The sequence below is a fragment of the Capricornis sumatraensis genome, chromosome 3 (assembly GCF_032405125.1).
Source record: "Capricornis sumatraensis isolate serow.1 chromosome 3, serow.2, whole genome shotgun sequence".
Classification (NCBI taxonomy): Eukaryota; Metazoa; Chordata; class Mammalia; order Artiodactyla; family Bovidae; genus Capricornis; species Capricornis sumatraensis.
This window is the reverse complement of record NC_091071.1, coordinates 117435458-117460527: the sequence shown is the minus strand read 5'-3', so window position 1 is coordinate 117460527 and position 25070 is coordinate 117435458. Positions and strand designations below refer to the sequence as shown.

Below are 25070 nucleotides of genomic sequence, written 5' to 3'. Positions count from 1 at the left end.
CCCCTGCAACGGGGGAGGCCTGGGTTCGATTCCCGGGTTGGGAAGTTCCCCTGGAGGGCAGCATAACAACCCACTCCAGTATTCTTGCCCTGGCGGGCTACAGTCCGTGGGGTCGCAGAGTCGGACATGACTGAGCGACTAAGCACAGCACAGCAGCACCATGTCCCCAGCACTTTTCCAGGAGGCAGGGATAACAGAGTGAGCTAGAGAGTCCAAACCTTGTCCTCTTGGAGATTATCCTATACTGGGAAAGAGATCAGTACTCAAGTGTAGATTAAAACAAAACACGATTTCTGAGAGTGCTGTGAAAAAGCGAGAGCAAGTTAAGGCGACAGCGTGTCGGGGTCGGGGTCTCAAGCTCACAGCCCCCTCACCCCACCCACGGTGAGGCTCTGGGAGAGGGAAGACACCAGGGCTGCGGGGACGGCTACCTGGGCCCCACCCTCGAGGGCGGGATAGGGGCAGCGCCGGGCCCGATCCCCGCCTCGCGGCACGCTCGCGGTCGCCGCCCTGGAGGCGCGCTCGCTCCCGGGAAGGGCGCGCTGGCGCGGGTCACCAGGTGAGGCGGCCGCGCGGCCTGGGGGCGGGTCCGGGTGACGCCCCGCCCCCGAGCCGTCCATAAATGCGCAGGGCGGGCGGCCGCCGCGGCGAGGAGCGCTGCTGGCAGGTGGCCTGGAGGTTGGCTCGCCCCGCGTCCCGTCCGCCGCGCGCCTGGGTCGGGCCGGGCTCGGAGCCCCAGCCATGCTGTTCTGGCACACGCAGCCCGAGCACTACAACCAGCACAATCCTGGCAGCTACCTGCGGTAAGGCGCCCGGGCCGGGGTCCGCGGGCGGGGCGCCGCCTGACGTCCGCGGGCCGAGAAAGGAGCGGCCGGGCCGGGGATCCCGAGCGCCCTCGCCGCCTCCTTGCTCTGTGCCCTTTGGGGACTGAGGGAGATCTGCCCAGACTCCCGCCTGGGACAGACAGACGGACCCTGGCGAGACCCGATGCTCGGAGTTGCGGGCCAGCGCGCGAGGCGGGTTTCCAGAGCCTAGTGCTCGCGGGGCTACTCCCCCGACGACCCCGGGCGGGCGCGGAGCGCACATCTCTGGGTCTCAATCTCCCCGGGGTCTTTCCACCCCTGCGTCTCTCCTCTCCCCGCTCGCGTCGAAGAGGAAACTTCCTGCCGTCGGTCTGGAGCTGTCCCGGGAAGTCTAGTCCCCTGCTCTTTGCCCCTCGCCGCCCGGGTCCCTCTCCGAGCCTCGCGTCCTCTCCAGTGTCCTTGGTCCGCCCGAGGGGCCAGCGAGCGGCGAGCGCGGCCCTGCGTTCCGCCTAGCGGACCTGCAGCGGGGGCGGGCGGGGGCTCGGGAGGGACCGGGTGCCCTCTCCCACTAGGTGGTCTTGGTATGTGGGTCCGAGGCCCGCACGTTGATTGCCCTTGATGGAAATCTTTCTTCTTCTGCAGGGATTTGACTAGTGCTCTTCAGAGGGAAAAGTAAGTCCTGCCTGTTTTGCAAAGTTCTCTCTCCCGTTCCCTTGAAGGAAGTGGCACCCCCGTTAGCTTCAGTTCCTGGAGGATTGTTTTTCCCTGTTGTGCAGCTGGCTGGGTACTAATGGGCAGTCATTTCACTTTCTGAACTCGCCTGAACCAGCTTTAGCCTGTCTTTATTTCCATCCTAGTCACAGTTTATGAAATGTGCCTAATTTAACCCAAAGGGCATTTGATGTGAGCTCAGAGAAAGTGAACCGTGGGCTAGACCACCTCACAGAGAGAGCTGTCCTGCCTGCTTTATTTTATTTTTGACCCCCAAAAGTTCCAACTCAGATTTAACAGTATAGGTGATGTGGAAATCCTAGCTTTGATAGATATTTGTCCAGTAGTCTTCTCTGAAGACAGCCCAATTCCACCAGGCAAAGGAATGGTTGGGAATAAGTTGTATGTCTTCTGTGTTTTATTCATGGGCAAGAGAGGTAGGAGATGACATAAGCCTAGGGTTTTAATTAAGGACTTATGTCCCACAGCAGACCGTGGTGATCCACCAGAGGCAGGCTCCTCTGGGAGGTGTTAAGCCCACCAGGCAGATTTCCCCCCCCCCCCCTGCATTGTGTGGTATATGGAATTTTAGTTCACTGACCAGGGATTGAACTCGAGTCCCCTGCAGTGGAAGCCAGGAGTCTTAACCACTGTACCTCCAGCGAATTCCTTACTGGGCAGATGTTAATCTCTGGCAGAAGATTGTGTCTATTCACTTACCCGAAATGCTACAATGGAATACATTTTTATTGTATCGCAGGATGCAATTTTAGTTGTAATTTTGCCTCAGTTTTAGTTTGTAGCGATTCAGTTTGTTACCATACCTTATAAATGACTTTGAAGGTGACCCTGAGTGAAGAAGTGAGTGTATGTAAAACTTCCTGGACACCGAGAATGTCATCCCTTTAGGGAATAATTCTCCTCTTGAACTAGAGGTGCCCTACTTTAAGAGTTTGGTATTGCATTCATCCTGGTGAGGTGGTTGGGAATTGGGGTAAAAGGTGCTATAAGGCCATGTGGGTTTCTGGGGTCATATGGGGAACATGGATAAAGACTCATTTGGTCCACACTCTCTTTTTTTATGTTACTTCTTGGAAGCCAGGACTTTCACACTTGGAGAAGTTGACCTTGATGGATGCAATGGGGAGGGTCCATGAACATGCCTTGGTCCCCCTAGAGTGAAGAACATCTTACTCTTTTGCTTGGTTTGTGCATTTAATTTTGGTCATCTCATCACTGTGCAGCATTTCTTCAAGTTGTCTGACCTCCTTGGGGTAGTGGTCTGTACTCCTTTCTTCCCTACTTCTGTCTGATGTTCTGGTGACTTTTATTCCTCAGCAAAGGATACCAGGATTGAAATAAGATACTGTTGAGTGATGGCTCTTCCCCCAACCCTGGCTACCCCCGCCTTTTTTTTTTTTTTTAATTTAAAGGCAGCAGCCCATGGATTATTAACTTAACATGGTCTGGGGAAACATGAAATTTTGCAATCCCCCGGGAATCAGATCTCTTTGCTTCTCCCCCATTCCTGGATAACCACTTAGACTGGGCATGTGCCTCAATCTGGACAAGGGAAAGCATGAGGTGGGGGACCCAGGGCAGTGGGTGGTGGCAGGGGTGGCCCTCCATACGGAAGGTTTCTAGGTGAGCCACAGCTGGACTTTTCCTTCTGAAAGTTGGTCTGACATGCTGGGGTATGTGCCTGGCTTGTGTTTTAGATACTTGTGTATGGTGTTGTATGAGGAATAGATTGTATCAGTGACTCTGCTGTTTACATAGTGAAGTGGGGTCAGTGAATCTGATTCAGCACCCTGGACACTCGGAGGGTGGAGGCTTATCAAGATAAGGGCACAGGACCTTTTTTTTGGCGCCAGTGTCTATGCTATAATCTCTTCATAATCCTGAGAGCTTAACCAAGTCCCTCTTGCTTGCAAGTCATTCATGTTCTCAAAGATTTTGTTTTTCCTTGGGGATGCACTTAAAAAAGCACATCTAGAAATAAGTTCTCCAGTCCTAGACTGATGTGAAGCTGAATTTTTGGATCTGATGGGAATTTTTGTTTAGAGGTGGAGGAAAAGAATCTTTGAGCATCTCAGTATTTTCCATTTGGATGAGAATACTGAATTGAAACCATGGTTGTTCTTATTTTGCAGTTCAGAGATATTAACATGACCCTTAAAATAGGGTTTATGGGCCAGCTGTCCTTTCTTTTTAGAAGTGTGGAAGTATGTCTCAGTTTTTATGAGTGAAGTAGACAGTTTCTGTATTTGCATGGTTTACAGAGCCTAGAGGACAGGATTGTCTTGGTCTGAGATGTGACCAATAGCTAGAAGAGTTTATTTAAAAAATAAAATATTTCATTCGAGTTCTTGATATAAAAGCCAGACACTTGTGGATGGAAACCACGTGACATCTGAATAATCTCTCAAAGGTCACAGAATGAAAGTAGGATTGGTCTCCTCCATTGGGAAGCATTTTAGAGTATTTGTGATGTCGTGTAGGAAGCTGAACCTGCTACCTGCGCTAGGCTGGGCTGTATTGCCATTGATGCTGCCTGAGGTTGGCCGCTTAGTCCTGCCTTTGCACATTGGCTCCGGGGGCCCTGCTCCTGACCCCTCCCTCCTGTGTGTTGCAGCGACGTCCTCGCTCTGCCCATCTTCAAGCAAGAGGAGCCCCAACTGTCCCCTGAGAACGAGGCCCGCCTGCCACCCCTGCAGTATGTGCTGTGTGCTGCCACATCCCCAGCTGTGAAGCTGCACGAAGAGACTTTGACCTACCTCAACCAAGGTAGTGCTGGAGCGCCGGGCCAGGGTGGAGCCTGGGGGCTGAGGGTACCACCCAGCAGTGGGGAGTTGACCTGAATGACTCATTTGGGCCTGTTTCCTCATCAGGGTGGGAGAGATGGGGTTTGGGAAGGGGTTTCTGGTGTCAGATGGCATCTGTTTCCTAGCTGTGAGACTTCCTAGCCTCAGTGTTTTCTTCCCCCAAAGTGGACACATCAGCTGTGTCTCACTCAGGCCAAACAATGTTTCACATTCCTCATGTGGGCCCTCCAGGGAGCAGATGATGCTCGGTGAATGGCGGCCATAGTTATACTTGCTATTTGCTGGGGCCACACCTGGTGCCCTTTCCTGGACATAGATTGAACACCTTTGATGTATGGGGTCAGCTGCCCTTTCTGGAACTGCACCTATCAGTGATGGGAAGGCCCATCCTGGAGGCTGGATTCCACATGTACCAGGCAGGAGCCCTTTGTAGCAATGGGGACGAGCGTGCTCATCATGTCCTGGGAGAAATGGCATGGGGTTTGGACTTTGCATTCAGATCCCAGCCCTTCCCAGCTCTGTGACTTCCCCTCGGAGCCTCAGTGTGTTCACGTGCAAAATGAGAAGTGTTAATTTGTGACATTTGAGAGAGTTAAGGTGTGTGAAGTGCAGTTTCCATTTCTGATGTTCTTTATCAGGACACATGGACCTGTGGCCTAACCGATGACCTTTCTGTGGTTTTTGTGTGGTTATGTGTCTGCGTTGATTGTCCTTCCTCCCTGGATCACCTCAGAGACCCTGGCATCCAGTGGAATCATTGCCCCTCTGTCTGGAATGGGAAGAGCCCAGGAGCTGGGGGATGCAGTGCTTTCTGGAGGGAGGTGGTGGCAGGGGCAGCAGTGTGGTTACAATTTATCCTACATGGGCAGCTTCCTTTCTGTAGAACTTTGACTCCCTGATTTGGGGAACGGAAGTCCAGACGGGGTGAGGCCGGGATGGAAGACCAGCCTGCCATCAGGCTTACCTCTGACAGCTCAACCTGCCTGCTTCTGGGCCAGGAACAAGCTCAGAATTAGCAGGTGGCTCTGTGTCTGCCTCTGGATGTGGCCAGGGGATGGGCATGCTTATCCCTGTGAGTGGCTCAGTGGCCTCAGTGGGTCCCCAGCCCAGGCTCAGGCAGCTCTTGGGCACCCGGCTCAGGCCCTGAGATCTATGTTCCATCTGCTGAGGCTGGTGACCCCTGATGGCAGGTGTCCTGGCTGGTGGAAGAATACCTCTGTGTGTCTGTGCTTGTTTGTGGAATGGCTTTGGCCATTTTCCTTTCTTTTTCATGGAAGGTCAGATGCTACCAACTTATGTACCTTCAAGCAGCGACTGTCCTCCCCTGGGCCTCTGCTCTCTTGCCTAAGTGTCACATGAAGAAGCTGGGTGATGTTTACAGAGCGCAGGGGTCTGGGGTGGTTCTTGTTCCTGGCCTGTCATGGGGTCTGAGGCCCTGCTGGGCCTGCTGCTGGTCTGGTGTGCCCACCTCTCCCACTGCTTCCCACTCTATCTGTAAGGCCTCCATTGTTTCCCGTACCTCCCCTCAACTCCTCCCCTCCTTTCTTTAATCAGTCACCTTTGGGCAATGTTCGACAGTCAGCACTCTACCTCTTTTGAAAAGGAGTTATCCTTTGCTCAGTATAGATAAGTTGAAAGAGAGGCTAAAAGAGCTGCCCAGGGGTTAATTTGGTGTATTTACTTTAGATCTTTTTTAGTTATATGTTCCCGATTATTGAAAATAATACATGTTTATCAAATAGGTAACTAATAAGAACCTGCTATATAGCACAGGGAACTCTATTCACTGTTCTATAGTGGCTTATATGTGAAAGGAATCTTAAAAGAAAAAAAGTGGATATATGTATATGTATAACTGATTCACTTTGCTATACACTGGAAACTAACACAACGTTGTAAATCAACTATACTCCAATGAAAATTTTAAAAAAAGAAAATAATACATGTTCATTATAGAAAACTTGGATCATTTAAAAAGCATAAGGAAGTAAGTTAAAAATTAAATTGAAATCTCTAATTTCACCTGAGAGCTGTTGCTAACCACATTTCTACATATTTGCATGTGTAAAATTAAAATTATTACAGTGCTGCAGATATGTGCCCTGTTTTCTTTGTTTACTGTATTTATGAGCTTTTCTCGTGTTATTTAAAATACTGAGAACTTACATTTTCGTAATGGTTGCACAGTATTTCAGAGTTCTAGTAGCTTTGACTAGTCTCATCATATGAATACTTAGGCTTCAGTGGTCTTTGTGCGAAATGTTGATTACTATTTTAGATGAATATAAATCAGAGGTACACTTACTGGCTCAAAGGAGTTAAGTAAGGCTTTTGCTACATCTTACCAAATTGATTTCTCAGCTGAATGTACCAATTTACAAGGTAGCCAGTAGGATATGTTTTACTGTCTCTTATATTGGATATTGTTGCTTTTTACCTCATTAGTGAAACAGGATTTAATCTTAAACTAACATTTATATCATTGCTAATGTGGCTGAATATTTAAAAATATATTTATTGATCTTTCAAATTTTTCTATCAGTTATGTTATGTTCTTCACACACTTTTTTACTGGGATGTTTCTATCTTACTGATTGTAACAGCCTACCCTATATGAAGAATATCATATATTTTTTGTGATCTATTTATTATGTGATAATTATATTTATTTTGTGATAATTAGATTTATGTGTGAGATATATATCTTGGGTTTTTTTCAGTGTAGATATTGAATTTCAGTGTATATTATCAAACCTTTTCAGTTTTCTAAAATAAGTTTTCTTTTATGTTTAGAATGCCTGCTTACCCCAAAATCAGCTTAGTGGTTTCCTAAATTTCATGTTTCTAAATTTTTACATTGCAATGCACTTGGAAGTCTTCTGGAAATAATAGTGTCATTTAGTGATACTTTAGCTTATTACTGCATAAAATATATTTATTTCTTTTTTTCCTTTAGCCTTACCAGTGGGATTTATACTTTCATACGTTGCACTGGAAATTCGTGATGTGATCTAACAGTCTAAATTTATTTTCTTAAATAGTTAACCTACTAGTTGACACCTGGTTTATCTCTTAGTCTCACTGGTTTAAATGCCACTTTGAAACATTTGAAAAGCCATATTCTAAAGTACTAGTCCAGAAACAGACCCTTGTATAGATGTTTGTCCTGTACACCTGATATTCATTGATTTTTGCCCCATTTTTAGTTGCACTAATTATAGCTTGAAAATATGTTTCTTAGACATTTTTAATCACTTGTTCTTAAGATAAATTTTTATAGCCATTGAATCTTCCTTCTATACTTAAATTTTTTAAATGAGATTGTGTGCTTTATAAAGTTGTTTTTTGATTTTATTAAATACTTTTCTTATAATATTTTCTATTATAACCTCAAACACCACTTAAAATGTCTGCATCTGGATTATGATTATCTAATAAATTTCATCTTCTGCATTAGCTTCTGAGCTCATCAAGGGCTTCATTTCCTTTATCTTTGTCTTTTCCCAGGCTGGAATTCTACCCAGTACAGAACAAAAGTTGAAAGAATAAAAAACATAAGATGTCTGCATATTATTTCACTATTTTCTGTTATTATTTGGGACAGATTATTGTCATAACTACCTGGTGGCTCAGTTGGTAAAGAATCTGCCTGCAGTGCAAGAAACCACCTGCAATGCAGGAGTCCCTGTTCGATCCCTGGTTCAGGCTGATCTCTTAGAGAAGGAATTGGCAACCCACTCCAGTATTCTTGCCTGGAGAATCCCATGGACAGAGGAGCCTAGTGGGTCACAGTCAGTCTGTGGGGTCCCAAGAGTCTGACCCAATTTAGTGACTAAGCTGCTGTTATTCACTCACTAAGTTATGTCCAACTCTTTGTGACCCCATGGACTGCCACACACCAGGCTTCCCTGTCCTTTACTGTTTCCCGGAGTTTGTTCAGATTCATGACCATTGAGTCGGTGATGCCATCCAAGCATTTCATCCTCTGTCACCCGCTTCTACTCCTGCCCTCAAATCTATCCCACACTAGGGGTTTTTTTTCCAATGAGTCCACTCTTTGAATCAGGTGCCCAAAGGATTAGAGTTTCAACTTCAGCATCAGTCCTTCCAATGAATAGTCAGGGTTGATCTCCTTTAGGATGGACTAGTGGGATCTTCCTGCTGTCCAAGGGACTCTCCAAAGTCTCCTCCAGCACCACATTTTGAAAGCATCAGTTCTTTGGCTCTCAGCCTTCTTTATTGTCTAACTCTCATATCCATACATGACTACTGGAAAAACCATAGCTTTGACTATATGGACCTTTGTCGGCAAAATGATGTCTCTGCTTTTTAATACTCTATCTAGGTTTGTCATAGCTTTCCCTCCAAGGAGCAAGCATCTTTTAGTTTCATGACTGCAGTTACCATCTACAGTGATTTTGGAGCTCAAGAAAATAAAATCTGCCACTGTTTGCATTTTCTACCCATCTATTTGTCATGAAGTGATGGGACGAGATGCCATGATCTTCATTTTTTGAATGTTGAGTTTTAAGCCAGCTTTTTCACTCTCCTCTTTCACCTTCATCAAGAGGCTCTTTAGTTCTGTTTTGGTTTCTGCCATTAAAGTGGTATCATCTGCATATCTGAGGTTGTTGATATTTCTCCCAGCAATCTTGATTCCAGTTTGTGGATTCATCTAGCCTTGCATTTTGCATGATGTACTTTGCAAATAAGTTAAATAAGCAGAGTGACAATATACAGCCTTGATGTACTCTTTTCTCAGTTTTGAACCAGTCATTGTTCCATGTCCAGTTCTAACTATTGCTTCTTGACTTGCATACAGATTTCTCAGGAGGCAGGTAAGGTGGTCTGGTATTCCCATCTCTTGAAGAATTTTCCACAGTTTGTTGTGATCCACACAAAGGCTTTAGCATAGTCAATGAAGCAGAAGTAGATGTTTTTCTGGAATTCTCTTGCTTTTTCTATGATGCAACAGATGTTGGCAATTTGATCTCTGGTTCATCTGCTTTTCCTAAATCCAGCTTGTATATCTGGAACTTCTTGGTTCACATACTATTGATCCTAGCTTGAAGGATTTTGAGCATTACCTTGCTAGCATGTGAAATGAGTGCAGTTGTTGAGGTAGTTTGAACATTCTTTGGCATTGTACTTCTTTGGGATAGGAATGAAAATTGACCTTTTCCAGTCCTGTGGCCACTACTGAGTTTTCCAAATTTGTTGGCATAATGAATGAAGCACTTTAATAGCATCATCTTTTAGGATTTTAAATAGATTACCTGAAATTCCATCACCTCCACTAGCTTTGTTCGTAGTGATGCTTCCTAAGGCCCACTTGACTGAACACTGCAGGATGTCTGGCTCTAGGTGCGTGACCACAGCATCATGTTATCCAGGTCATTAAGACCATTTTTAAATAGTTCTTCTGTATACTCTTGCCACCTCTTGTTATTCACTTCTGCTTCTGTTAGGTCCTTGCCATTTCTGTTCCTTATTGTGCCCATCTTTGCATGAAATGTTTCCTTGATATCTCTAATTTTCTTGAAGAGATCTCTAGTTTTTCCCATTCTATTGTTTTCCTCTGTTTCTTTACATTGTTCCTGTAAGAAGGATGCTGGAGCTGTCAATTGCAAAGTCATTTAAACCATTGGATACTTGTTTCTCAGTGTAGTGTCAGTCCATTGCCTTACATCATGCCTTGGATAAGGTGTGTTCCTTGTGAGTGTTCTGTCATCAACCCCAATGACTAATTTTGTATGCAGTGAAAATGATTTGAGAAGCAACGTTTGTGCTCTTCCTCTGAAATGGAGTCCTAAGGAGAAGAGGTAGGTAGCAGTTGAAGGGAGGTCCACAAACTCCAGGCCAACCTCTTTGTCAGTGGCCAAAGGTCACTGTGGAGACATCTTTCCTGAAGACTGGAGCCAGAGGGAAGAGATGAAGTAGGCGGTGGGGGAGGAGTCAGGAAGATCAGAAGAAAGAGAACCTCAGGCAATCTGTGCAGGGAATTCTGGCTTTGAGATAAGAACACGTTTGCAAGCATGACTTGTTATGAAGAGAGCTTTGGTATTTCCTACCAAAACAACTCTTAAATTTTAAATACAGTGATGGATTTTTCTAGGAGTCTTCCATGTTCATTCATGGAATAGAACTTCTGGTCCATTGGAAGGAGAGGATAGTTCAGTGACAGAAAAACCATGTCCAAAGGCAAGAATGGGCAGGGTGGGTTGCAATTATGTGTACTATTTGTGAAGAAGCCTAAGAGATTCAACGGAGAAGGAAATGGCAACCCACTCTAGTGTTCTTGGCTGGAGAATCCCAGGGACAGAGGAGCCTGGTAGGAGGCTGTCTATGGGGTCGCACAGAGTCGGATACAACTGAAGCGACTTAGCAGTAGCAGCAGGGTTTGGAACCCAAGGAGGAGTGTGAATGACTGGAGAGGTGGACCAGAAGGCCAAGATCTCCAACTGCCTTGTTGAAGTTGAGCTGTTGGGTAGCCTCCATGGGCAAGCCATTTACCTCCCAATGCCTCTAACTCCTCACATATAAAATGAAGGAAATAAAACATCTGCTATGTAGGTAAAATGAGTTAATGCAGAAAGAACACTGAAAACAGTGTCTGGCACATGCATGAGTCCTCAGTCATGTCTGACTTTTTGTGACCCACCAGAGTAACCCAGCAGACTCCTCTGTCAAATGGGATATCCCAGGCAAGAATACTGGAATGGGTTGCCATTTCCTCCTCCAGGGGATCTTCCTGATCTAGGGATTGAACATGTGTCTCCTTCATCTCCTGCATTGACAGGAGGATTCTTTACCACTGTGCCATCTGGGAAGCACATAGTAACCATTTGCATATTAACCATTATTAATAATAAAGTGAATATATGTTTCCCCTATCCTATTTGAAAGCTAATGTGGTCATCACATTGGGACTTTGAATTTTTTTTTTCTGTTTTAATCTTTCTTTTCCTAATTGAAAGATTAACATAAGGTTGGTTCTAGAACTAAGAATTGTACCCCTTAGAATTGAAAGATGGTAGCTTTGGGGTAGATTAAAAGCAGGAGGAAGCCCTGCTGAACTTTTCTGTTAGTTCTTCATTCATTGTACAACAAATAATAGACATAACCCACAGGGGACATCCTGTTCAGAGTGTTAAAATACTGTCTTTAAAACTGTGATTACAGAAAATACTGGACTCTTCCTCCATGATGTGAGCTGTTGTGTTAGGGGTACTTTAATTGCAAGATGGGGACCCTAGGCTTTAAAATTCCCAAAGCACTTCCTGGTGTTCCCTTTTGAGTAATTCTCCTAAAATGTATTATTCCCATTTTACTGGCTGAGAGAGGTGGCAAAGTCAGGCAAGGCTGGGGAGCAGCTGAGCGTTGATGTGATCTTGAAGGGAGTTCTGAAGGGGTAGGCACTTGCTTTTCCTAGGGACTCCTTCACAGGCAGGATTCTAGGCTGGTTCTTCCAGGAGCTGTGTCTGCCACTTGGAACTCCAGATGCAGCTCGGAGGGAGGAAATACAAGCTTTATAGGGGAGAAGGGCAAGAAGCAAAGGGACAATAATGGAGCCGGGAGAAAAGTGCCTCCTGGAACAGCTTCAAAACCCCATAATCAGTTTCTCCTGCCCCACCCTCATCCCTCCTGCTCTCCAGCCACCTGACCTGAGGGAATGGCCAGAAGATAAGAGCCCCCAGCAGGAAGTCTTGTTTTCTGGGATCCTAGAAGTGAGGAAACTTCTGCTCTAGGGGTATCACTTAGCCTCTAAGACCCTCGGTTTCCTCATCTGTGGAATCGAGCCAGGTTTCATTTTGTGGGTTGCCTTGAAAATTAAGTGAAGAACTAACGTCTGGCAAATAGAAAGCCACAGATTTCCCCCCTCCCCAATTATATCTGTAACTTTAAATTTAAGGAATGAGGCAAATGATTAGTTACTTTGTTATCCTTCTTCCTTAGCTGAAGTTTTCTTCCCAGATTAATTTTTAGCTTGAAGTTTGGGAATATAAACTGAGGAAACCAAATGATCCTTGAATACATTACTTTATATTTCTTAATGCTTTCTCCCTCATTCTTTGCTGAGTATAAAAATAGCACATATTTCTTGTAAAACAGAACAGCCAAACAGTACAGAAATTTGTACTGTAAATAACTTCTCATAATTCCACTTCCCAGATTTTTCTTAGTCATAGATTAAACCGTATATGCCTAATCTTATAGTCATACATTAATCAATGTATGTCTAATTATATAGGCACACATACATATGCACTTATAGGAATGTGTTTGTCTCTTTTTTTTTTGTAAAAGATCTTATTATGTATACTATTTTGGTAATTCCCCCTCCCCCCACAAACAATGTATCCTCAAAATCTTTCCACGTGGATACATTAAAAACAAACAAACAAGCTGATCTTCCCCTGGGTCTTTCTCATCCATTGTATGGATGTTGCATAATTTGTTCTCTTGAGGAACTTTAGGATTGTTCCCATTTTTTCATAATTACACCCAGCACTCCATTGATTATCCATGTACACATATCTTTATATTTAAACAAGAAGTGAGAATATCTGTAGAATCAATATCTAGAAATAGAATAGCTGGCACAACATTTTGATAGATGCTGCCTTATTGCCATGCAGTGAAGTCAATGGAGTTGTCCCATTTGTAGTTTCATGAATGATATTATCTGAATTATTGTTTACTTTCTCCTTTATCATCTCTCTTCCATCTCTACACATACGGAACATAAACTTCCTGAGGGAGAGACCTTGGGTATCTCTTTCACTAATACAGTGTCTGACACACAGTACTCTGAATGAATGAAGAAAGTCTGTTTTTCTGTACTTTTGCCAATAATTTTTAACCTTTGGTAGAGGGCTTCCCAGTGGTAAAGAATCTGCCTGCCAATGCAGGAGACACAAGAGACATAGCTTTGATTCCTGGGTAGGAAAGATCCCCTGGAGAAGGAAATGGCAGCCTGCTCCAGTATTCTTGCCTGGAAAATTCCATGGACAGAGTAGCCTGGTGGGCTACAGTCCATGGGGTTGCAAAGAGTCATATGTGACTGAGCATGCACACACACATACACACACACACATAATTAGTGGGGAAAATATAAGGTATTCTTGTTTTAATTTTCACTTCCTCAGTGATGTTGAATATTTTTTCATGTTTGGTTTTATTATTTCTATGCTTTTTTGTCTTTCATCAGATATACCCATTTTTCAAGTGGGATTTTTAAAGTCATTTTTTATTTATCTGTGTGGGCTCTTTGACGTACTCCTTTCCCGATTTGGAACCAGTCTGTGTTCCAGGTCCAGTTCTAACTGTTGCTTCTTGACCTGCATACAGATTTCTCAAGAGGCAGGTAAGGTGGTCTGGTATTCCCATCTCTTGAAGAATTTTCCAGTTTGTTGTGACCCTCATAGTGTGTGAGATGAGTGCTATTTATTGTGCAGTAGTTTGAGCATTCTTTGGCATTGCCTTTCTTTGGGATTGGAATGAAAAACTGACCTTTTCCAGTCCTGTGGCCACTCCTGAGTTTTCCAAATTTGCTGGCATGTTGAGTGCAGCACTTTCACAGCATCATCTTTTTGGATTTGAAATAGCTCAACTGGAATTCCATCACCTCCACTAGCTTTGGTCGTAGTGATGCTTCCTAAGGCCCACTTGACTTCGCATTCCAGGATGTCTGGCTCTAGGTGAGTGATCACACCATTGTGATTATCTGGGTTGTGAAGATCTTTTTTGTATAGTTCTGTGTCTTAATATCTTCAGCTTCTGCTAGGTCCATACCATTTCCGTCCTTTATTGTGCCCATCTTTGCATGAAATGTTCCCTTGGTATTCTTGAAGAGATCTCTAGTCTTTCCCATTCTGTTGTTTTCCTCTGTTTCTTTGCATTGATCAGTGAGGAAGGCTTTCTTATCTCTCCTTGCTATTCTTTGGAACTCTGCATTCAAATGGGTATATCTTTCCTTTTCTCCTTTGCCTTTCACTTCTCTTCTTTTCATAGCTATTTGTAAGGCCTCCTCAGACAACCGTTTTGCCTTTCTTTATCTTGGGGATGGTCTTGGTCACTGTCTCCTGTACAATGTCAGTAACCTCCATCCATACTTCTTCAGGCACTCTATCATATCTAATCCCTTGAATCTATTTGTCACTTCCACTGTATAATCGTAAGGGATTTGATTTAGGTCATACCTGAATGGTAGTTTTCCCTACTTTCTTCAAATTAAGTCTGAATTTGGCAATAAGGAGTTCATGATCTGAGCCACAGTCAGATCCCGGTCTTCTTTTTGCTGACCCTGCAGAGCTTCTCCATCTTTGGCTGCAAAGAATATAATCAATCTGATTTCAGTATTGACCATCTGGTGATGTCCGCATATAAACTCCAGGAGTTGGTGATAGACAAGGAGTTCTGGCGTGCTGCAGTCCATGGGGTCAAAAAGAGTCGGACACAACTGAGTGACTGAACTAACTGATGGGCTCTTTGCTGATTTGGGATAATGTGTTAGACATATTTTCCCACACTTTCATATATTTTATTCATTTTGCTTTCATTTACTTGTTCTTTATTTTACATGGTAAAGGGCCTTCTCCACTTTAAGATCTTAATATTCACCTGCTTTTTTTTTCTGAAAAAAAATATTTTTTTGGCATGGAGTGAAAGTGCTGAGTCCTAACCACTGGACTGTCAGGGAATTCCCTTTTTTGTTAATTTTTTAAATTTTATTTTAGTTTTTAAAAATTCATTCTTTAATTGGAGAAAAATTGCTTTACAATGTTGTGTTTTCTGCCATACAAGAACACAATCCAGCCATGATTATACGTATATCACCTCCCTCTTGAGCGTCCCTCTCCTCGCCCCATCCCACCCCTCTAGGTCATCACCGAGGCCAGGCTGGGCTCCCCATGTTGTACAGCAAATCTTACGAGGTATCGATTTTACATGTGGTAGTGTATATGTGCTGATGCTACTTCCTCCATCCGTCTCACTCTCTCCTTCTCCTGCTGGGTCCACAAGTCCGTCCTCTGTATCTGTGTCTCCATCCCTTCCCTGCAGTTCAGTTCAGTTCAGTTCAGTTCAGTCCAGTTCAGTTCAGTCGCTCAGTCGTGTCTGACTCTTTGTGACCCCATGGACTGCAGCACGCCAGGCCTCCCTGCCCATCACCAACTCACAGAGTTCACTCAAACTCATGTCCATTGAGTCGGTGATGCCATCCAGCCATCTCATCATCTGTCGTCCCCTTCTCCTCCCACCTTAAATCTTTCCCAGCATCAGGGTCTTTTCAAATGTGTCTGTTCCTCATATCAGGTGGCCAGAGTATTGGAGCTTCAGCTTCAGCATCAGTCCTTTCAGTGAATATTCAGGACTGATCTCCTTTAGGATGGACTGGTTTGATCTCCTTGCTGTCCAAGGGACTCTCAAGAGTCTTCGTCAACACCACAGTTCAAAAGCATCAATTCTTCAGCACTTAGCTTTCTTTATAGTCCAACTCTCACATCCATACATGACTACTGAAAAAAACCATAGCTTTGACTAGATGGATCTTTGTTGGTAATGTCTCTGCTTTTTAATATGCTGTCTAATATGACTAATATGTTGGTCATAACTTTTATTCCAAGGAGCACGTGCTAACTACGTGCTAACATTAAAAAAATTTTTTTTTTTATTCACCTGTTTTTTTTAGAAAAAAATTCCCCCTAGTGTTTCATACTTTGGAACTTATTTTTGTATGTAAGGAATAAGGTGAATCCAACTCTGTTACTTTTCAAATAACCATCATTTGTCCCATAATAACTTTATTGAACACGGAGCTTTCATCTGGTAGACTATGTAGCCGTAAAAAGCATGCGGTGTCTCCTTGTGTATATCCGTGAAAGATATTCAGCATGTGCTATTAAATTAAAAGATAAAACCTTTGTTTCTGTTGTTAACACCAGTTTGGATAACACTTAAGTAACCATTCTTAGGAACTTGGTAGCAGATTGAAAGCCAGGTGTTTTGGAGCTGGCTATACCCATGTTCAATTCCTGGCTCTCTGTCCTCTTGCATTACTGAAATTGTCACCTGTGTTTTCTGTAAAATACAGAACAACTCAAGGTGTTGTTTTGAGAATTAACTGAGGTATTTGTTGTTGATGTTTGTTTTCTTTTTGCTCTGCCAGTATACTTTATTTGGGCTCCATAAAATTTAGAAATGTTTTCTCAGCAAAGAATATTATAAACCAGATGACAAAACTTAGAAAAATCCCAACAAAATAAGGAACAAATGTTTTCCCAAATGTCAATTCCTCATAATTCATCTATAAATTAATCAGTTAATAAATATACTTAGAAGTTAACTGGGGTTTTGATTTTTGTTGATTGGGTTTTTAGAATTTCTTTGTTTTTAAAACCAATCAACATTTACTGAAATAACTAGAAGGTTCCTTGCACAGATTTCTTGCAGTTCAGCATGTAGAAAATGATTTTTAACATTTCAGATGTCTTCTTTTGGTCATGCATGTCAAGCATCAGTCATGCTTTAAGCAATAGTGGACCATTTAGTTAAGCTAGAATACCTAGGCAGTCTAGTCCACAGAGTCTAAGAAACTGGGAATGATATATTAAAAATCTATATTCTGTGTTGACTGAAAAAAAACTCACAACTTAAAAACTGAGAGTTTTGTTTGGCAGACTTTCTAAGGATGTGAGCCTGTTACACAGTCTCTCAGATTGTTCTGAGGGACTGCTCTGAAGAGGTAATGGAGGAACCAGGGTATATAGGAGTTTTTGCAACAAAAACCAGGTAGTGGGAACATCAAACAATTACTGTTGGTTAAAGAAAATTAGGCATCCTAAGTTAAGGAATTTACCAGTCTTCTGTGTACAGGACGATGCAAGGGTCTGGGCTCACTGAGATCATTCCTTTGATGTGCACCTCAGCTATCTGGGGCCAGCATTCTCATCCTGAGTCCCCTCAGGGTGCACTGCTGGGGAGGGTGAGGCAGCTGCAGTGTGAGGACTTGAGGACAGTAACATCCTTTGTTTACTGATATGGCAGAACTTCCCAGGTGGCTCAGGGGAAAAGAATCCTCCTGCCACTGCAGGAGATGCAGGAGACACTGAGTTTGATCCCTGGTCTGGGAAGATCCTCTGGAGGAGGAAATGGCAACCCACTCAGAATTTTCTTGCCTGGAAAATTCTGTGGACAGAGGAGCCTGGCAGGCTACAGTCCAGGGGTTTCAAAGACTTGGACAAGACTGAGTGTGCGCACGTGCGTGCATACACACACACACACACACACACACACACACACACACACACACATACACGGCAGACAACAGTTTTTCATTAACATCTAGAAACACTATATCAGAAATTATAATATGAGAACAAATGCAGCATCCATGAATTAACACATGAAATGAAGTTGGCCTCCATCAGGATTAATTTAAAGAGAAGAGAGACGTCATCTGTCCTGCCATGCTGGTACATGTTCAGAGGTTGGCTGTAAATCTGAATCCAGCCTCCATATTACCCTGAGCCATCGAGCCCTTGTAGCTTGCCCCTCCTTCTCCCTTGGGGATGTGATGATGCGGGGGGTGTTCTGGTCTTTTTTCAGTGGAGGTTTTATTATTTTTCAAGTATCGTGAGGCCAAAAGATAAGGAGATATTACCATGAAAAAGACAGGTCCTTACTCATGGTTCTGGAGTGGAGAGCTGTAGGGAGGGGCACCAGGGTCAGTCAGGAAGCAGACGGAACCCGGGGAGAATAGGACACTTTTGTATGGTTTCTAGGGGAAGGAGTGGGTGAGGCAGAGTAAGCAGGGTCAGGATTGGCTCTGTGGCAGAAAGGCTGTCCCTAGGTGTCTGGTACCCATCAGTCTCTGGAGCAACTGATGCAGGGGACCGGTGGCCCGGAGCGTCTGGAGCGTGATGTTCTGAAAGCCTAAAAGAGGAGGAGGCTGGGGTATGGACTCTAGATTGGTTGGTTTGCATTTGTAAAGCGTACTCTAGGCCTAGATACACTCTTTCTGATACTCTTTTCCGTTACGGTTTATCATAGGATATTGAATATAGTTCCCTGTGCTGTAGAGTAGGACCTTGTTGTTTATCTGTTCTCTGTATATAGTTTGCATCTGTTCACCCCAAACTCCCAATCCGTCTCTCCCCCAGCACCCTCTCCGTTGGCAACCACAGGTGTGTTTTCTATGTCTGTGACTCTCCAACAAGCTTTCCTGAGCTCTTTTCTCATTGGAGCTGATCCGTCTTTCATTTCTCCAGATCTTTGGTCCTCTTCCTGTAGGGGTCAGGTTTTGGTGTGTTCATACACTCTGAGAAGCTTCTGTTTCTAAACAGTAAATTCTCTCATCCACTGGCTTTCTGCAAAGTGACCTTTCATGTTTATGGTGGAATTCAGACAGTGCTGAGTTTCAGCTGGAATTTTGGAATCTCACTGTCTCCTTCTGGATTTTCACACTGAGGAGATGCCTACCCTGGTTGGAGACTTTGCATTTGAACTGAAAATGCTACCGCATTTTCTTTTCTCCACGTCACTTTAAAAATACTCTGCTTTTCTCTCTCTAGATTTTTAAAGGAAATATTTAACAGAATCACTGAGTTTCTTCAGAATGACCTCTGAGTGACAATATTGGTCTGCATCTTCTCACTCCCTCTTTTTGGCAGATGTCAAGTTGCCATCATTCATGAAATCTCTCAAGAGAGCAAGTGAGCATATCATCTTCAGAGATTTTCGCTGCCTCCTTTTATCATTGCCCTCCCATTCCCTTTGTGTGAAGTTCCCCAGCACTTTCTGTGTTTCTTTTTTCACTCTCCCATCTTTTCTTTCCTTCAGAATATGCTCTGCATTCTTCAGAGATGTCTTTATCATGTTTTGGGCCCCAGTCGCTTGGAACTGTTTTGATGCCTCTGCAAGTGACAGTGTCTGGCATTCCAGATGAGCCATCATCACTCCAGGGAATGAATTTCTGGGGACCTGAGTTTTGTTCTCAGTCAAGATGCAAAGGTGGACCTAATTGCATCTTTATTAAGTGCTGCCAAGCATTCAGCAGCAGAGTTTGTAACGTCTGAGGACTCACTCCGCTGCAGTGGACTTGAGGCTTCTGTGATGAGTCTAATCTGCTCATTGACTTGACACATTCTTCAATGTGGGCAGAAAAGCTTTTGGCTAGCTTGATTTTACTCTCCCCACTCCAAAGTACCTTGGCTTTTTACTGCGCATCCCCAAGTTTCCAGGAGAAGGTCAAAGGGTCTAGCCTCTCAAGCCCTTAATTCAGACAACCTCATTGGAATACTTCTGATCAGAGCAGCTCTGCCCCTGTTCAGTGGCTTGGGGGCTACAACTGTCTGCCTAGAGCCTTGAGAGTCCTACTCCTGAACCAAACATGGGCCTGGCCACCAGGACAGACCTTCAGTGGGCAGGAGGAGTGGTGGAGGGAGTCAGGGAGGGGTACCAGGTTTAATTGACTTCACTTTGGTCACTGCAAAGGTCAGAAGCCTTATAGTTTGTTTAGCATTGTGGAAAGTCATGTTTAAATGGGTCTCAATAAGTATTATTTCCCTCAGCCACTAAATTTGGCTGTTTGGAGGGAAGGGGAGCAGGAAAAAAGGTCAGGAGTAGATGGACCCACTTTGCTCTGTGCAAATGGGCTCCTGAGTTAGGTTTCAGGGACCACTGAAGTATGGTTAGAGTTACTAACTTAGAAGAATGTATATAACCTTTTTTTTGGCAGGGGGTGGAGGGGGAGTTGTGCCGCATGGCTTCTCTGACCAGGGATAAAACCCAGGCCCTCAGCAGTGAAAGCATAGAATCCTAACCTCTGCACCACCACGGAGTTCCCAGAAGAATGTGTATAGAAAACAAACTTATTATTACCAAAGCAGACAGGTGGGGGCCAGGTGAGGGGGAAGAAGAGAGGTATAAACTAGGAGTTTGAGATTAACAGATACAAACTACAATATATAAAATAAATAACAAAGGAACTATACTCAATATCTTATAATAAACTGTAATGGGAAAGAATCTGAGAAAGAATAGATGTATGATATAGGTATATGTATAACTGGATCACTTTGCTGTGCAACAGAAACAAACTCACAACTCTATAAATGAATATACTGCAACTTAAAAGAATGTATGTGGTTTCTGTTTTCTGATTGAGGAAAGTTTTTCGTGACTCTCTTTTTTTAAAAAAACAAACTATTTATTTACTTATTTGGCTCCACTGGGTCTTAGATGTGGCATGCAGGATCTTTAGTTGTATTATGTGAACTCTTAGTTGCTTGTGGGATCTAATTGCCCGACCAGGGGTTGAACCCAGGCCCCACATTGGGAGCGAGAAGTCTTAGCCACTGGACCACCAGGGAAGTCCCTGTGTCTTGCTTTAAAGGAGTTGCTGTACTCAAGTAGGTACCATGATCCTTCCAACCTTTTCCTTTCCCAAGAGAAGGAAGAAGCCCAAAGGAAAAATAGAGTGTTTCCAGGCCATGCAGTTAACTAAGGGCAGGGCCAGCCGTGAGCCCCTGGCTGAACAGGGAGGGGAAGAACTGCTTTTTTGTGATAATTAGGAGCTGGTGTCCCCCATCTCATTCTCCTTCTCTGGACTCTTGTGTCCCTCTTGCGGTTCCCCCTGGGATACTCTTCCTTGCAAAGCCCTCCAGCAAAGAAACCGATTGTTTGGGTTGATGTAGTGTTGGTTGGAGGCCAGAGGTAGACAGCTGGCCTCCCTTGCTCCCTTCTACTCTACCTGTTTTATGCAGGAATGTCCTGTTGATTCTGTGAGAGGCATCTCATCCCACCCCTTTGATTGATGGGGAAAGAGGGGTCTGGAGGGTGGAACTGACATGCCAGCATGTGGCATGGGTTCCTGGCAGTCTCTTGGAGAGCAGTCCTGTCTTCTCTCCATAGCAGCTCTGGAGCAGTGTCTGGGCCTTGGACCACTAGCATCGGTGTCACCTGGAGTGTATGTTTCCTGCCAGGTTAGAGCTGAGAAGGGCAGGAATCTGTGTAAAGTGTCCTGTGATTGATATTTATGTATCCTAGGGTTCGAGAGCCCCTGCCTTGAGAATATTGCTGTTTTCCATTTCTTCTAGAAAGAGAGACCTAGGCTTTCTTTTATTATTTTTAAAATTTGTTGGCTGCGCCACTTGGCACGTGGGATCTTAGTTCCCCCACCAGGGATCAAACCCACAACCCTTGCAGTGGAAGTTTGGAGCGTTAGCCACTGGACCATCAGAGGAAGGCCGAGGAGCCTGCACCTTCTGAAGACAAGCTGAGGCCCTCCCCACTCAAGGTTCTGCTCTGCAGGTTGGGGCTCTCCTGTGCCCAGCCAGGTGTTCTGTGCTCAGGCAGACTTGGAGATTTCTTGACAGTCTTCTCATGGGGAGGACACATGGTCTCCATCCAGTGACCAGGTCCTGGAAGCTCCCATTTTTGGTGGTTAGGGAATGATATGTGTCCTCAGTGGGAAGGAGAAACCATACCTGCTCTGGGAATTCACAGAGGTGGACCAGAGGAGATTCCTGAAGTATTAGGGCTGGAGAGGGCCTGAGATGCCATCCCTCCTCCCCTGCTACTGAGAATGTCCATGGACCAGTGGCACCTGAAACCCGGTTAGAAATGCAGAATCTGGGGTCTGCTACAGGATATCTGAATCAGAACCTGCATTTCCCTGCAAGTGACCAGGTAATTTATGAACGTATTAAAGCTTGAGGGCCTTCCCTCGTGGCCCAGTGGTTAAGAATCCTCCTGTCAATGCAGGGAACATGGGTTCAATCCCCGGTCAGGGAGCTAAGATCCCACATGTATAGGGCAGCTAAGCCTGTGGACCACAGCAACGGAATCCCTTGTACCTAGAGCCTGTGCTCCACAATAAGAGAAGCCACCACAATGAGTAGCCTCCCCACCACAGTGAAGAGGGGCCCCAGCTTGCTGCAACTAGAGAGAGCTGGTGCACAGCAACGATGACCCAGCACAGCCATAAATAAATAAATGTATTTTTAAAAAAAGCTCGAGAGGCTCTGATCTAGCCTGTTCATCCTCATGCTACCCTCTTGTATTGGTGGTGGTACATGAAGACCAATAGAGGCTGTGTGACTTGCCCTAGTTGACAAAGTTGTACTTCAGTCTGATCTTGCTCTCTTTTTAAGTTTAATTAGAATGTGGTTCACATGCCCTGCACATTCATATACCCGTTTAAGTGTCATTGTTTTTTAGTTTAGTCAATTAAATAAATTAAAAAGTCACTATAAGAAACTCTGCACCTAGAAGCAGTCACTGTTCATTCCCTTCCTCCCTGCCCCCTGTTCCTCTACTCCAAAACCCCTTGGTAACCACTAGTCTGCCTTCTATCTATAAAGTTGTCTATTCTGGAGTAAGTGGTATAATACAAATGGTGGTCTCATGGGACTGACTTCTTTTACTTAGGATAATAATTTCAAGGGTTATCCATGATGCAGCAAGTATCAGAACTTCATTCCTTTCTGTTGCTGAATAGTATTCCACTGTGTGAACTTACCTCATTTATTCTTTAGTTGACAAACATTTGCATTTTTCCCCCACTTTTTGGCTATTATAAATATGCTGCTATGAATCTTCATGTCCAAGTTTTTGTGTGGAACTATGTTTTCATTTCTCATGTGTATACACTTAGGAGTGAAATTTCTGTGTCCTATGGTAACTTTTTTTTAAACAGTTAAAATTTTATTTGACTGCATCGGGTCTTAGTTGCCACACTCGAGGCTCTTTGTTGCACACGCAGGGGCTTCTCTGATGGCAGAGTTTGGGCTGTAGAGTGTGCAGGCTCTGTAGTTGTGGCACGTGGGTTTAGTAGCTCTGAGGCATGTGGGATCTCAGTTCTCCGACAAGGGATGGAACCTATTTCCCTCCATAGGAAGGCAGATTCTTAACCACTGGGCCACCCAGGGAAGTTCCTTGCTAACTGTATGTTTAACTTTTTGAGGACATGCCAGGCTATTTTCCAAAGCAGATTTGCTAGTTTATGTTGAACCAGCAATAAAGGAGGATTTCAATTTCTCCACATCTAGCAGTTATTATTGTCCATCGTTTTGATGGATTAAAGGTGGGGTGATGGAAGCCTCTTCTGGTGGCCACCATCAGCCATTTACCAGCATCCCATGGAGCAGGTGACCTCCAGGCGGGATTGCCACTGGGTCTCAGGAGCAAACTGAGGCCAGAAGCTCCAACACTGTGAGGATGCTCTGAGGGTTTGTCTGTTTTATTCTGTCTGTGAGCACCAGCTTCCCAGCCTCTATAGGCAGAGCGCAGACAGTGAAGCCACCAAATGCTCCTGGGAACACACGCCTGGAGGGACTGCTCCCCTGATTCCTAGGAGGGTAGGTCCTGTGCTTACGTGAGCTTGGCCCCTGAGTCAGTGTGGCTGCCCACACCCTTGGCCTTTCTCCACTCTGATCAGAGGCTGAGGATGAAGCACTTCCCTGAGATGCCTGCTCTCCTGGGTGGCCTGGGGGTAAGGAAAAGAGGCACTTTGGTTGCTTTTCGGTTTCCCTGATAAACACTGTTTGCCCCGACAGTAACTGCCCCAGGGTGTACTTCATGTACCAGAGGATGAAATGGAAAACGAGGCTGCCAGGGGCCAGACAGTGATGGTCGAAATATAATCAACCAGAAGGGTCTGGCTCCCCCTTGCAAGATCAAAGGCTTGTGAGGAACCCTAGCCCACGACACAGTTCCTGCTGGGCTGGGCTTGGAAGGGAGGTGCCCGAGGGGGGTCACTGTCCTGACCTTATCTTAGAGATTTGGTTTTCTACTCTCTGCTGTGCTTTGTCCTGCTAACTTACTTGTTCGCACCCCTCCCACCTGTGTAGGATGGTACCTGTTTCGCCGCATCCTTGTCTGGACTCCATCAGCCTTTGGAATTTTTTCTAATAGGTGCACAGAAAATGTGCTCTTAATTTTATTTTTTTTAAGATTTACTTACATAGTTATGTTTGGCTGTACTGCGTCCTTGTTGCTTTGTGTGGGCTTTCTTTGGTTGTGGCAGTTGGGGGCTGCTCTGTTGCAGTGCGTGGACCTCTCATTGCAGTGGCTTCTCTAGTTTTGGAGCGCAGGCTCTCGGGCTCAGTAGCTGTGGTGCAGGGCCTTGGCTGTCCCACAGCATGTGGAATCTTCCCGGAGCTGGAATGGAACCCATGTTCTCAGCATTGGCAGGTGGACTCCCACCCGCTGGACCACCATGGAAGCCCTACTCTGGATTTTATTTCGCACTTACTTTCTTCCCATCGACTGTTATGAGTGAAACTGAGCCATCTTCTCAGATGTCTGTATGCCTTTTGTGTTCCTTTTACTTAAAAAACAAGCTGGCAGTTTATTGCCAATTTTTTTCCTGCCCTTTTGTTCAAGGGCTTCCCTTGTGGCTCAGCTGGTAAAGAATTCGCCTGCAATGTGGGAGACCTGGGTTCGATACCTGGGCTGGGAAGATCCCCTGGAGAAGGAAAAGGCTGCCCACTCTAGTATTCTGGCCTGGAGAGTTCCATGGACTGTATAGTCCATGGAGTCGCAAAGAATCGGACACGACTGAGCGACTTTCACTTCACTTTGTTCATTGGGCTGCAAGAAACCTTATATTAGGTTGGACCGAATGCAGTTAACATTCTGTAAATCAGAACAGGTTGCGTATCTGCCATTCCATGTTGCTCATTTCCATACATGAAGGATTCAGTTCAGCAGAGTGGCTACCAAGAAG

At 44.7% G+C, this 25070-nt stretch overlaps 1 protein-coding gene across 1 annotated transcript in view; it reads left to right on the top strand.

The window, feature by feature from the left end:
- Nucleotides 1–741: 741 nt before the first annotated feature.
- The window catches only part of TFCP2L1 (transcription factor CP2 like 1), a 61699-nt gene continuing 37370 nt past the window's right edge, over nucleotides 742–25070 (top strand). Inside the window, exons 1-2 of the mRNA XM_068968704.1 lie at nucleotides 742–803; nucleotides 4150–4301. Coding sequence (XP_068824805.1) covers nucleotides 742–803; nucleotides 4150–4301 — 214 coding nt within the window. The remainder of the gene's footprint in view (nucleotides 804–4149; nucleotides 4302–25070) is intronic.